This window comes from Lacerta agilis, chromosome 17 (genome assembly GCF_009819535.1).
Source record: "Lacerta agilis isolate rLacAgi1 chromosome 17, rLacAgi1.pri, whole genome shotgun sequence".
NCBI lineage: Eukaryota > Metazoa > Chordata > Lepidosauria > Squamata > Lacertidae > Lacerta > Lacerta agilis.
The window spans coordinates 30537056-30550965 of NC_046328.1; the positions used below are offsets into that span (position 1 = coordinate 30537056).

The window sequence follows — 13910 nt, forward strand, 5'->3', positions numbered from 1 at the left end:
CGATGGGAGCTAGAGTCCCAACGATATTTCCAAAATAGAGGGGGGGGGGTAAATAGATGTTGGACTCCATCAGCCAACGGTCACGAATGAGGGAAACACGAGTCCAACAACATCTGGAGGGCCCCAGGTTCAGGAAGGGTGAAATAAAGTGTTATAAGAACAAAAAACAACAACGAAAACTTACAGTTTCCCTACCTTACCTCCAATGGCACGGGTTTTGCTTATGGATTTATTAGCAAAATAAGAATGCATTTGCGAGCCGGAAATAACTGAGGCTTTGATGACGTTCCATCCTCTTTGGGCACCCCCCACCCCCGTAAGGAAGGGAGGTGACAACAGAGGCGATGCCCCTCCCCTTGCGCCGCCTAGGGGCGTGGCCACGAATGGCCCCTCCCATTCCCTCTGAGGCGGCGGTTGGAATTCAGCCGAGCCGGCGCCATTTTGTTCGAGGTGGGCGGGAAGGTGAGGAAGCGGCGGCGGCGAGGGCGGGGGATGCCTCTGCTGCCGCCGCTGTTGTCCACCGGATAGGGCGTCTGAGGGGAGCCGTCCTCGGGCGGCTATCCGTGCCATGGACCCGACTGGGCCGCGTGGGCCGCCTGGCGGGGTCGGGGGAGCCCCGCCGCCTCCTCCGTTACAGCCCCGGGAGTACAAGCTGGTGATGTTGGGCGCCGGAGGCGTCGGCAAAAGCGGTACGTTGAGGAGAGGGTTGAAAATCCTTGTTGAGGACTCACGTATGTACGCCTTTGAGGGACGGGGTGGGGTGCGGCAGTGATACGAAGGGCGTGGGTTGGTTGTTTTTTTTGGGGGGGTGGAAATAGGAAGGGGCACCTTCGGAACTCCCTGCCTCATGATATGGGGACAAAACATACCTTCGCTACTTGCTTAGGCCCTGGGCCCAATACTCTCTCGCTCACTAACGTCTTTGGTAACTGGCTAGCCTCTTCCTTTCTTATTTTTTATTTATTCATTTTCTCAGGCATGTATTGATTTATTCATGAAGTCTTTTTATATACCGCTGGAATCCTATCGCAGCGGTTTATACAGCAATATCAAAAGTATAAAACCAAGTCTTAAAATCATTAAAAGTTAGAAGCAAGAATATAAACTGAAAGCGGACATCAGCGTACAATTGTGGAAGGATGTGCTCTGCATAGGCCTGGCGGCACAGAAAAGTTTAGAAGTTGGAGCAGAATTCGCCCGCCGACGGTGATGCTTGCTCCTTTGTTGGTGGTGCGGGTCGGGCTCACCCTTGTTGTTGTAATCAGCTTGTTAAGTGCTCTTAAATACTGTGTTTTAATGTTTTAACACGCCCTGGGATTACAACATCAAGGGTGGGAAATGAATAAAAAAGAAATAACCCTTCTAAACCACTTCTCAAGGCGATTTACACATAACACAGTTAAAACAACAAGTACATTTAAAACAAGACTAAAACCCTAACAGGTTTATTATGTTACTGGATCTACACAGTGTTGTATTTTTTTCTGGTTTTGTTCTTAACTGGTATGTTACCTTGTTAAATTGCTTTGAAATGTGTTAAATAATTAACGATAAAAGTGAAATCTGATGGGAAGGTTGCTGTAATGTTTTTATTAGCTTTTAAAATGTCATTTATAACGTGATTACCAAAATGAATGTAGTTCTAGAGGGGCGGCTGTGTTAGGTTACTTAAAGTCAAAGCAACAAGGAGTGTAAAGCAGGGAGCTGAACCGACATAATGTCATCAGTGCAGTTCTTCTGTATGTATGTCTATATAGAAGTAAGTTCATTGAGTTCAGTGGTACTTTCCACTGAATTCACTTACTCAATTCTCTTAGGTTGCAAACCCATATTCAGGAAACTGAATATTCAGGAAACTGAATATAGGTTTGCAGCCTAAGAGACTGACCTATGAATTGGGAAGTCCCCAGTTTGAGTCTTCTGCTGGATCAAGCATCAGTGGCCCATTTAGTCCAGCACCTTGTTCTCACAGTGGCCTGTCAGATGGCACTAGGAAGCCCATAAGCAGGAAGTACAGAAGCCACTCTCCCTGTTGGTGGTTCCCAGCAACTGGGATTCAGAGGCTTTTTGCCTCTCAAGTGGCAACAGGAAGAACATAACCATCCTGGCTAGAAGCTATTGACAGCTTTGGCCTTTATGAATTTGTCTTATCCCCTTTCAAAGCAATTTTTGATGTTGCAGCTTACCCTGAGGCCTCCATGCCTCCACACGGATGTGGAGCTTTCCCCACTTCAATCCTGTAAAGGGCAACTTCCCTCTTGCCTATTATGACTGGAGTGATTCTCATGTGGGACTCCCTGCCACAAGATGAAGGGACAAATATTATCATGCTCTTTAGCATGTAATATGAAAGTAGCTGCAATGATTCAATTCGTTTTTATTTACTGCTTCTGTTTTATGTTGTTATTGCTGTTATCTATAAATCTGTTTAAGGACACTACGCTCTGTTAGACAAATTTAAAAGGAAACAAGGTTGGCTCACAGACTTTCATCCTAAAGCTTGCTTCATTTTGGCGGTATTTGTTAGTTTTTGAAAGCAACCTTGAAGTGTTTTCTGTAAGCCGGAAAATATTTTCCCCAAACAAACAATGAAGGTGCATTATGCAGTCAGACTATTGGTGCAGCTTGCGCAATACTGTTTGCTCCTAACTGGGAGCGCCTCTCCCAAGACCCCTGATGGGATGATTTTTATAATATTTTTCTTACAGCATTTGCATACTCCTAAGTCAAATAGAGCTTTAAAGGTCAACACCAGCCTTTTGAATTGTGCCTGGAAATGGATTGGGAGCTGTTGTAATGTTTCTCCCCTTTAAAAACCATGGCAAGTTATATTTAAAACGGTGGGTCTGGTCACATTTGTGGCCTGTCCTTTTTCAAAGAAACTCAAGGCTTTGTGCACAGGGTTATCCCAGTAGCACGTGCTTCATCTTGTGTTGATAGGCATTTCTGCCTTTTGTTCAGTTTTAACATGTTTGCGCCTTCCTTTCAGCCATGACCATGCAGTTCATTAGTCATCGTTTCCCAGAAGACCATGACCCCACCATCGGTGAGTGTGTTCTTCTGCTTCCTCTTCTCACCAGTGATGTGCTGGCTGAAAAAGAAAAAAAAAATCTGGGGCTGGTAGGACCCCCCAACCTGCAAAATGGGGAAGCCTTGCTACTATTGAGAATAAAAGTGTCTTTTAATTTCTAAACCTTTTTTCCAGACAATATTAATGATAGTCACCTGTCAGTGATACTAGCTTTGATTGGTAGAAATGTTAACTTGTTTTTTTCTTTTTCTTTTATTTGTTTGTTTGATTTATATGGAACCCTATACCTGCAGGTCTCAGGGCAGTTTCCATCCCTACCCCCACCCCCACTGCTAAAAAAATAATGGTGCTGGGCGCATGAAACTTCCATAGGCCATTGGCAACAGCACTCTGGTACCTGAGATTAATCTTTTAAGTGGAGAAGTTGAGAGTTGAACTTGGGTCCTTCTGCTTTACAAAGGCCAGGGCTCTGAAACATGTGAGGAGCTTCCATGAGTACAGAAGGCTCTCTGCTTCAGCGGTTTACTCTCCCAACGTGGAGGAACTCTGGGCATTCCTATTTTGAAGGCAGCAAGGGCAGCCCACTATCTGGTAAATGGGCTGGTAAATGTAATTGAAAGCAGAACTTCATCGTAACTAGTAATATATTAAATATTTTTTCAAGAGGTACTTGTGAGCCACAGGTGGAAGTTCCCAGGTATTGTCAATCATTCACATCAGTGCCTGTATCAACTGGCAAAAAAAATTCATGTTTGTGAGAGTTGTTTTTTTACATTAAAAAGAACAATAACATTTGAGGCAGACCATGAGTGCAACAATCACTTAAGCAGTAACTATGGGTCTCTGTTGTGAACATGTCTGAAGGATTGTCCTTTGCTCATAAAGACATTGATAGCTAGACTGTACTGAATGTTTGTTTGTATGTCTTTCTCTTTCTCTAGAGGATGCTTACAAAATGCGAATAAGGATTGATGATGAACCTGCTAATCTGGACATTTTAGACACAGCAGGCCAGGTATATAATAACCACTGTATATTTTATATTTTGCTTTTACTCATTCAAAGCAGTTTACATACATTTACCTGACTGTGATCCTTAAAACAATCCTCTATGGTGGGTCACTATTATCCCCACATGGGTGGCTGAGAGTGCCATCTGGCATCGTGTTGTATAAATATTTTCATATACTGAAGACAAGCTACTTTACCCTTGCACTGCCAGCAATGAACATTCATTTTATAGTACCTGTGTTGTAGGCACAGGACAGAAGCTAGTTTGCCCAATCCACTGTAACCCTGGGCATTTATTTATAAAATTATTTACAACAGTGCATACAATAAAAACACCATAACCCAGTACAAAATGATTATAGTGACTGGCTGGTCCAAAAAGGTAAACAGTTGCATAGGCCTGTTTACGTAAGGTCTTCAGATGGTCCTAGAAAATCATCTGTTTGCGTGCATGTCGATAGTGCAGCATGATTACAGACCTTTTGCTGAATGGGCAGGCTCATGATATTCTATAAAAATCCTGGAGCTGGAATATACTCTGTTGTTGTTTTACTTCCTAGGCAGAATTTACCGCCATGAGGGACCAATACATGAGGGCAGGCGAAGGGTTCATTATCTGTTACTCAATCACAGACCGCCGAAGCTTCCATGAAGTGCGCGAGTTCAAGCAGCTTATCTACCGTGTTCGGCGCACAGATGAAACTCCCGTGGTTCTCGTGGGGAACAAGTCTGATCTAGCTCGTCTCAGACAGGTAAAGAATGCTTCAGAATTAATTTCTATTCTTGTATGTTGGTGATTTGCAGAGGATGATAGGAATTGAACCGAATCTTTGGATTTGCTCATTATCAAAAGGGAGGCAAATAGCCTTCCCTAGAAGGCGAGGTTGTTTGTTAAACAATTTCTAGCCGGTCTTTCAGGGCACTTAGCTCTCACAATTTTGTTTTCAAATAGACGTGGTAATTGTATTCCCACAAGCCCCATCAGATATACTGTCTTGGTCCCCTTCCCCCTTGTTCTTGCTGCTGAGTAACTAGGATGTTGCAAGAGGCAGGGAGCATGTTGAAAAACAAATATTTGGAACAATTGGGACTTCTCTCAAGATTGAAATAGGGTTGGGAAAATGCATGCAGGTATCAAATGTGTAAGTAAGAAAGCAAAGCAGAAAATGCACATGCCAGGTGAGCATTGAAAGATGCGGAAAACAAAAAAGCCATGCCACACAGCAGGTATGGAAGAAGTGTGCTAAAATAAAAAATAGTGTATGTAATAGAATGTGATATGTAGCTTGCTACTTTGTTGAGGCTTACTATAAAGTGGAGTGCCCGAGAAAATTGCACATAAAGCCTGCCTTCCTTCCTTCCTTCCTTCCTTCCTTCCTTCCTTCCTTCCTTCCATCCATCCTTTATAATATTAGTTATTGGGAAATGGACATTCACATACTTTGAAGGACTTGGCAGAAGTTCAGGTGCTGGGAATGCCACCAAGAACAGACATTGACCATGTTGAGATTGGTAGAGGGGAGAAAAGAGAACTTTTATAGCTATATATTCCCAATAATGTTTCATTCCGCCAAAATCCAGTGCTTTCTGAGAGTTGCATGGTTCCTACTGCAAAAAAACCCTTAAAATCTAACATGACAGCATGGCATTTCCTTTCAAATGTTTGAAAGATCAGGAAGAGCCTCGGCATAAAGCAGGAATGTCAGAAATATATAGCAAAAGATGGATATTGATGATGAGTACAGAGAGTGAAGCATGAAAGGGCAGTATTCCATGAATTTTCAGGCTGTGTGAAGGAGTCTGTAAAAAGCAAAAGTGGGTTTTGTTAAAAGAAATGGCTGCCTCTCCTGTTGCTGACCAGCATGTGCTTTTCTTGTTGCAAGGTCCCCAAGGAAGAAGGTTCAGCCTTGGCACGCGAGTTTGGCTGCCCTTTCTTTGAAACTTCAGCTGCCTTTCGCTACTATATCGATGATGTGTTTCACACTCTGGTTCGAGAAATCCGAAGGAAGGAGAAAGAAGCAGTCATGGCGCTGGGGAAGAAATCCAGGCCTCGGACGAGTGTGTGGAAGAGGTTGAAATCTCCCTTCCGGAAGAAGAAGAAGAATTCTGTGACATGAATCAAATATGTCTGTCAGCCAAATAACTGTGTGGCTTGCAGGAGAACCAAAGCAGTCCAGCAGCCCTTTGGAGCCTTGTGCTTGTTTCTGCTGACCGTGCCAATCAAGAGACTTTTGTGTGTTCAAAACTGGATGGAGTGATTCTGCCCTGCCACCAAGAGTGTCGCGCTACATTGCGTGCTTTGAAAGTTTGTTTAATCTGTTTCTTCCTGGAGAAGACTTGGCAAAGAAAAGTAACAATTGATCCAGATGGCCATAAATCAGTTTTGCAAATAAGTGCAAGTCGCATAGCCAACTAGTCTGCCCGTATGTATTTTGTGCCTCGCAAGGTTGGCTTGTGCCAGTTGGTCTGATATTTTAAACAGTTGCCAACATTAGGATACCTTCTGGATTTGGGTGTTGGTGTCTCAACAGCATTTCACAGGGTTATAGTTGAGTCCTAATTTTGCTGTTCAGAAGCCTTGTTGCATAAGCTATATATTTCCCCCCCTAGGAAGGTAGCAAAATGTACACGAATTTGATGAAGTTGATTTGTTGGGATTTGTGGGCCACTCGTGTAGCAGGTTTGCTACAATTGGTTGCTTCAAGCATGGGGGAAGAATGCTAAAAGATTTGTGCCAAATCTTTATTCTTGTGTATTTTTCCACTAAGTTGATTCCTCTCGGGATGGGGATGGGGATGAGCAGATCAGTGTCTGTCAGCAAAGTTGTTGAAAACTTCAAAGCACAGGAGACGCCAAGAGTATGCACAACTATTGCACAAGTTTCTTAGCATGTGCAATTTTGACTGTTTCTGTAATAATTGACACTCGAGATGCATTGGTAGTCTCTCTTTTAAATACCTTTCCCAGTGCCATATTCTTTTAGATTTTGCAGGAAATGTTACCGTTTTTTCCCCTTCCATGTGGAGTGGGGAGTACTGGATTGTGCAGTATTAACTGGAGATGAACTTACACCACTTTTCTGGGATTCTTGTCCCAGTCTCTGAAATTCATAGGAAACTGCAGGTGAGAGCTTTCTTGTTAGGAAGTTTCCCTGCCTCCTTCTGAGGGGTGGTGGTGATCTGTGACCAGTGAAAAATAGAAAGGTGCTGCAGGAAGGAGTTGAACTGGGCATAGTGGTTGTTACTGGGAAGTTGGAGAGTGGTGGTGTCAAGTGGCTATTGTGAAAGGGTGATTGTCGAGGGGCTGTTGGTTGGAAGCTGACCCACTGACCTGTGGCGCAATCGGGTGGGTGGACACAGCAACAGCTTTCGCTGTGAAAAATCCAAGGTCGGTCCAGTTCAAAAAGGATCTTTGGTAGCAAGGCTGGGAAAGACCCTCCTGCTACCTCCACTGATGGTAGCAGTGTGCTTCAGAATACGGTTGCTGGAAAACACAGGGGAGGAGAGTGCCGTCGCTCCCAGGTCCTGCTTGGCCACTGTGAGAACATGATGCTGGACTAGCTGGGCCACTGACCTGATCCAGCAGGCTTTTTAATGTCCTTATGCTGGGAACCTGGAGAGCTATTGCTACCCAAGAGTGGACAATTCTGGGCTAGATAAAGGGATGGTCTGATTCGGTATAAGGCAGCTAATACATGCTTGTATCTCAGGCCTTAGTTCTAATCTAAATCATCTGGGTCAATGGATCATACCTCAGTGTTGACATCCTAGTAGGAATGTGTTGTACGCACGCAGAGTTGTATTGGTGCTGATCGTAAAGTGAAAGATTTTGTACTGTGATTTTTGTGCAGGGGGAACACTTTGGAAGGAGCACAGAGAGGATTTTTTTCAGGACTCAGGCCTGTACTTGAAAATGTAGCAAACCCCATGGGGAGAGCCACACAATTTCTTGCCACTTCCTTGCATTTTTTTTTCATACACCAGAAGAGCCGCGTGCCTTGGAGAGTTGAAACATTACCTGGTTTTTGACAAATACATGGTTTTTAAAAATCACCAAGCCAATATCTAATATGTATATCATTCAGGTGTCAAGAATAAGCAAATCCATCTTGAATTAAATTCCCAAGTGCCTTCAGGAAGTCATAGAGCTGAATTTCTATCCCTGGGTTTCAGTTACTATACTACAAATGTGATCATTTTGCAAAAGATTTTAAAGGGGGGGGGATGAGATGATACAATTAGCCAGCTGGATACATTAGCCTTTTCTCAAACCTCCTGCCAAGTTTCTTTGTTTGATCTCCCTGGTCAGAGAATGACTGGAGAAAGAGTTAAAATCTTTCTGTTACTTTTTAGGAAATTAATCAAGCAATAATAAAATAGAGGCACTTCTTGGGTTCTTGAAGTATATTTTGTATTGCTCTTGAATTACCAAGTTGTACCAGTTGTAGTATTTTTAATATATAAATCTTACTTGCATTATGAATTCTTCTGAGCAACTGGGTGTGTGTTTTTTGGGGGCAAGTGGAGTCACACATTCCATTTAGCAAGGAAGATTTCAAATGTATTTTATTGAGTATAACAATATATGGTGTATTTATATTAGTAAATTAACTTAATGATCAATTCTGGATACTTTCCATAGCTACTAATTTAGAAACAGATCACACCTATAATTTAATAATTTTTGTTTAGTGTTGTATCAGATTCTTTTGACACATGGTGGATAAATCACAGATTTTCTTAAAGGACTACTTTAATTTTCATGTTCTCTTTAATATTCAAGTCAAAGTGACTTAAAATGAGGTGGTTATAATTCAAAAGCTGCAGTTTACTATAGGAAGCAAAATGAAGAACAAATGGAACTTAAGAGACTTGCCTTTTGGGGAGAGTGAAAAACTTTGTGCCTTAAATTTGTGGTTTTTCAGAATTCATTGTAACATTTTGTGCTAACTTGTGAACGTGCCTGCTCCCCATTTTCCTTGTAATGACATCTGAATAATAAGCACTTTTTGGGGGGACACAATCCGTGATTTTTATGTTCCACGTACACTTTTGTACCTACAAGCTGAGAATTGTATTTGACACTATAAAGAATTTGTTTTTATTTTTAGTCTCTGCCTTGCTTTTTTAAAAAAATGAATAATGAAGAAGTCTTTTGTTGTTGCCTGGAAATAAATGGTGCAGGCAGGATGGGAAATGTATGCTATAAAGTATAAGTTGGGCTTGTTATTAAGGAAATTTATTCAAAATCAGCAGCAACAAATTTGAGATTTAAGCTCCACCAAGGCTGGAATCCTGTACCCACCATGTGGGAGTAATCTCGGTTAAACACAATGGGACTTATTTTGAGTAGACTTGTACAGCAGGGTTGGGAAGCCTCAGACCCAGAGGCCAAATACGACCTTCCAGGCGTCAGTTCTGTTTTGCCCTTGGAATGATCAGGCCATGCCCCTCAGCAGCCTTGCATCACACCCTGCAATGTGTCCTTGATCTGATCATACAGCTCTTGCTTGTCTGGATGGAAGATAGAGAAGGGGTGTGTAAGCCTTCTGTACAATCTAACTTGCTGTACAAGAGGTTACAATTTACATTCGTTGTCTGGCCCTGCCTATAACTGAAGGGAATGCGGCCCCCAGACAGAAAAGAAGTTCCTCACCTCTGATGTATATGATTGCATTTTAGGGTTTAAATGGTATAATGCTTGAGAATCTTCACTCGTTTGTCACCGTTGTGTGCACAATACGAACGTTCCAGATTAGTGAGGCGCTGGCGATTAGATAAGCAGGGCCTTTGGTCTTGACTTTAAGCATATTTTTTATGTCTCAAAATGCATTCCTCTGCTGGTTGATCATGTATTCAGGACACCCAAACTGCTGTGTCTTGGGTGTCTTGAAATCCCTGAAGGGAAGCAACAGATTGACTTTTACATTAAAACATAGCCGTGCATCCTGACCCTCTTTCTTACCAAATCCACTGATGGAATCCTTTTGTGACTCAAACCAGATCTGAAAGAACACACTGTATTTTCTAGGCTGCGTGGTACTCGGTATCTCCTCATCTAAAAGGTTTGTTTGAATCACCTTTGAAACTTCCGCTCCAAGTTTTGTTTCTCCCTGTGTGCCTCCATCCAAGAGGCAGAGCATTTTGAAAGAATGGGCTGTATCCAAGTGACTTCTACTCAGAGTAAACCTATTGAAATTAATGGACCTAAATTAGCCATGTATATTGATCTCGATAAGTCTGAGTTGGACTAGTGTCAGATACAACCCATTTGCTGTGTTTTCTGTTGCGGATTACACATTTTAGGAGCTTGTTAACCTTTCCCCTTCCTGCAACGTTCTATAGGCAATGAACTGGATCTTGGCTAGAGATCTTGGGGAGGGTGGCTCTGAATGTGAAAAGGGCTTTACATTTTGACCTGTATCAATTTGATTTCGCAGTGATTGGGCAAACCCATAAGAATAATTTTAAAAAGCAAACACATCCATTAAAGCTTCATTTCTTTTTAATCGGAAGAATTGAATTGAACACAGCAAATGTCAAAGAAACGGCTTTTTCCATGTTAGGCATCTTGCTAGTCTTTTCCTCCTCCTGGGTTTGAAAATAGTTTCCTATTCATTTCGCCAACAAGGGGAGGGAGGAGAGAGCAGGGAATCTGTGTTCCTTCCCTTGAGGGAGTTCGATGCCCCTTGTCACAGCAGACAAATAGAACTGAGAATGGATGAGGTAATGCCTTCCCAGTGAGGCTGCGCAGCCGATGTTTGTGTGTGTTTTGTGTGCGTGAGTGTGCACCCAGGATGCACAGCTCAATGTGACAACTGGAGCTGAACTAGATGGCTTCCCCCTGAGGTGAATGGCAAAAGGGTTCATTTACTTTTAAAAAACCATGCAAATTCCGCTGGGGGGGGGGGGAGGATGAGCAGAAATCTTGAGCAGGCAGTGAGCAAGCACTCTATTGTTTTGACTTCCAATTAGACATTATGCATACCATTTTTGTGCCTGGTTTGTAGCCAAAATGTGTGGCCCCATTCTTGCCCCTAAATGATGCAGTGGTAGTATGGCTTGTACCCAGTGCTTTTTTTCTGGGGGGATGCATTTTATTAATCTAAGTTTGGCCTCATTGGGGGCAGTACTTCAATATGATTAGGAAAATGAGAGTAACCCTAAACATTTTCTTAGAAAAAAGCACTGCTTGTACCACCTCAAAGTGCAGGTGTTTTTCCCCCCCATTTTTCAACGTTCCCCCTTTTTAAAAGTGCCTCCATAGATAAAATGTGTGTTTCATGAGAGGGTCTGTCCCAGCATGCTCTCTTAGAATGAAAGTGTGTGTGTGTGTTTGGTGGGGGCTTGCAGACTTATCTAGTCCACACCCCTGCTGAACGCAGGAAATCCAGAGCTGCTTGAAGATCACTGGGGGGACGGACGGACGGACGGACCCATCACCCTTCCAGGTAATACGTAGGTTCCATTATTGAGCTGTTCTTCCTGTTAACAGGATTTGCCTAATAGTCTGCTGAAATCTGCCCTCCTTTACCTTGAGACCATTAGGGCCACATTTGAACCATACATCTAAAGCACTGCGATGCTATTTTAAACTAGTTAGTAGTTTAAATGTGTAATGTGCGCAAGGCAAGCGCTCTACCGCCGAGCAGTGGGACCCTCTGTTGATGAAAGTGTGTGGCTCCAGCAACCTCAGAATAACTATTTTGCGATCAGTAAGTAAAGTTAAAGTGACTCCATCTTTATTTGAACGCTCAATGTGCGTTAAAACAATTTTGACATTACAGGTAGCATTACATATTTGTTAGGTTAGCATTACAGCATTATGCAGTTGTACAACGGTTCAAGTTATTTTTTTTTCTTACTTTTTTTTGTTTTGTTTTGACACCAAGTTGTAACTTGTCCAAGTTATTTTTTTTTCTTTTTAATTTTACAATAGACACGAGGTGAAAAGGAAAAAAAAACAAAATCCCAACCGAAAATGACCCACATTTGGGAAATATTACAGTGAGGCAGCTGTCAATACATTTTTTTAATAAAAACAAACCCAAAACCCGACTGTTATCTGACCCTCTTTATTTCCCCATTATTCCTGAGGAGTAATGGATCTCTTTACATCTGCCCAATAAGCCTAAATCTATTTTAACCCTGAGCACATTTCCTTGACAACAACTTCATTTTTTTTTCTCTTTACAGCTGGAGGAAGGAGAGATGATTTAGGCTTAAGAAAGATGGGTTTTATTTGCATTGAAAAGCTTTTAAAAAAAAGCGGGGATAATTAAGATTGATAATTCAAGATGAGCCCTAATCTATCAGTAATTGGGGTCAAAATTGGGTTGAGGAGGAAGGGGGTGGTGTAAGGGTTAAGCGTCAAGACAATCAAGTTTGAATGCCAAATTCGGCACCAACCTGGCCTTTGCAGAGAAGAGGTTCCTAATTCTCCCCGTTCTGAAATGGTTCTGAGTGTCTGTCTCTCAATAAATCTTACTCCAGGGCTGGGGGAAACCCTCTTAAGTGTTGCTGTACTACAATTCCCATCACCCCTGGTCATTGAGTCGTGCCACTTGGGGCAGATGGGACTTGCAGGTTTTGAGGCCACCCACCCATTTTACAGCAGTGCTTCATAGCTTACCTTGCAGCACATCCTTTAGGGCAGGAGTCGGTAGGCTTTGGGCTTGTAGGATCAGCATTCGTCACTACTGTGTGCAGAGTCCCTAACCAATGGCTAAGCTGGCTGAGCATGATGGGAGTTGTAGTCCAGCAACACTCTCCTGCAACCTTCCTCAACCTGGTGCCCTCTGGATGTTTTGGACTGCAGCTCCCATCAACCCCAGCCAACATGAGGAAGGCTGATCTACTGGAACCCTGGTAACACCCCTGAAAAAAATAGTTGCCAAGGTCTGGCAGGTGTACCCCTGCCAAAAAAATTAAATAATAAGGTGCTCAGTCTTTGAATTTGTGGTCAGTACTGGACCCAGGGCCCATTCACAGAAAAAATGCTAGTCTGACACAGTAGACTCGTTAAAGTAGGTTCATTAATTTCTGTGGGTCTACTTTGAGTAGCACTTAGTTGGAGACAACAGCTCCCCCTCCAGTGCTCTTTTTTTTTTTGAGGGGTGAAGTTTTTGCTATTAGAAAGCTAAGTGAGAAGCCCTCGCCAACCAACTGTGACTCTCCGAGAGATCTACCGCCTGGTTTGACAGGAGGTGGATATGGGGGTGAGCTGGTGCCCCCTGGGCATTGGTCCCTTTAGCTCTCCTGGACGGGGGTGGGGGTGCGGGGGTTGTATGTGACTCCGTTTCCAGACTCGGAAACTAGAGCAAGCATGGAAGGAAACTTAACCCCCAAGGGCTTTTAGGGAGGGAAGGGAGGAGTTTCCAGTAGTCTTCCTTCTCCCCCAAACACAAAGTTGCATCCAATGTTAGACCTCCGCGGAGTAGACCCATTGAAAATGATGGACACAACTGCCTTAGGCCCCTGAATTCCAATGGGTCTGCTCTGAGTGAAATGGAGATACCTCCCACGGGGCTGTGCCGAGACAGTTCACCTCTCTGCGGCCAAGGTGCCTCCCCACCACTGAAACGATTTCTCCTAGTTTTTGTTTTAAAGTATGATACAGTATTTACAGCATACAGGGCACAGGATGAGTAAGTGCATGGATGTGACTTGGTGAATACTGAAACACCCACTTCCCACATGCCTTCCCCCTTAACTTGGATCTGCCTTGCTTCGCGAATGGCTTACGGGTTGGTCCTGGATGGGGGAGATTGACTTTTCTTTCAGCTCTGTCTGTTGACGTGGAAGTTGCAGGCTTCTGGATTACGCAGAGCTCTTCAGCAGACAATCTTGCCCTGTCTGGGGATGGCTTC

At 43.2% G+C, this 13910-nt stretch overlaps 1 protein-coding gene across 1 annotated transcript; it reads left to right on the forward strand.

The window, feature by feature from the left end:
- Window positions 1-430: 430 nt before the first annotated feature.
- RIT1 (Ras like without CAAX 1) lies at window positions 431-8528 on the forward strand. Its single transcript, XM_033136365.1, has 5 exons — window positions 431-689; window positions 2990-3046; window positions 3973-4046; window positions 4603-4794; window positions 5926-8528. The coding sequence occupies exons 1-5, from the start codon at window positions 569-571 to the stop codon at window positions 6157-6159; spliced, it is 678 nt and encodes a 225-aa protein (XP_032992256.1). The 5' UTR covers window positions 431-568; the 3' UTR covers window positions 6160-8528.
- The last annotated feature ends 5382 nt before the right edge of the window (window positions 8529-13910 follow it).

Coding starts and splice junctions, on each gene's coding strand:
- RIT1 (XM_033136365.1), top strand. CDS start 569: ATGGACCCGACTGGGCCGCGTGGGCCGCCTGGCGGGGTCGGGGGAGCC. Junction 690..2,989: donor CGGAGGCGTCGGCAAAAGCG/GTACGTTGAGGA, acceptor CCTTCCTTTCAG/CCATGACCATGCAGTTCATT. Junction 3,047..3,972: donor AGACCATGACCCCACCATCG/GTGAGTGTGTTC, acceptor CTCTTTCTCTAG/AGGATGCTTACAAAATGCGA.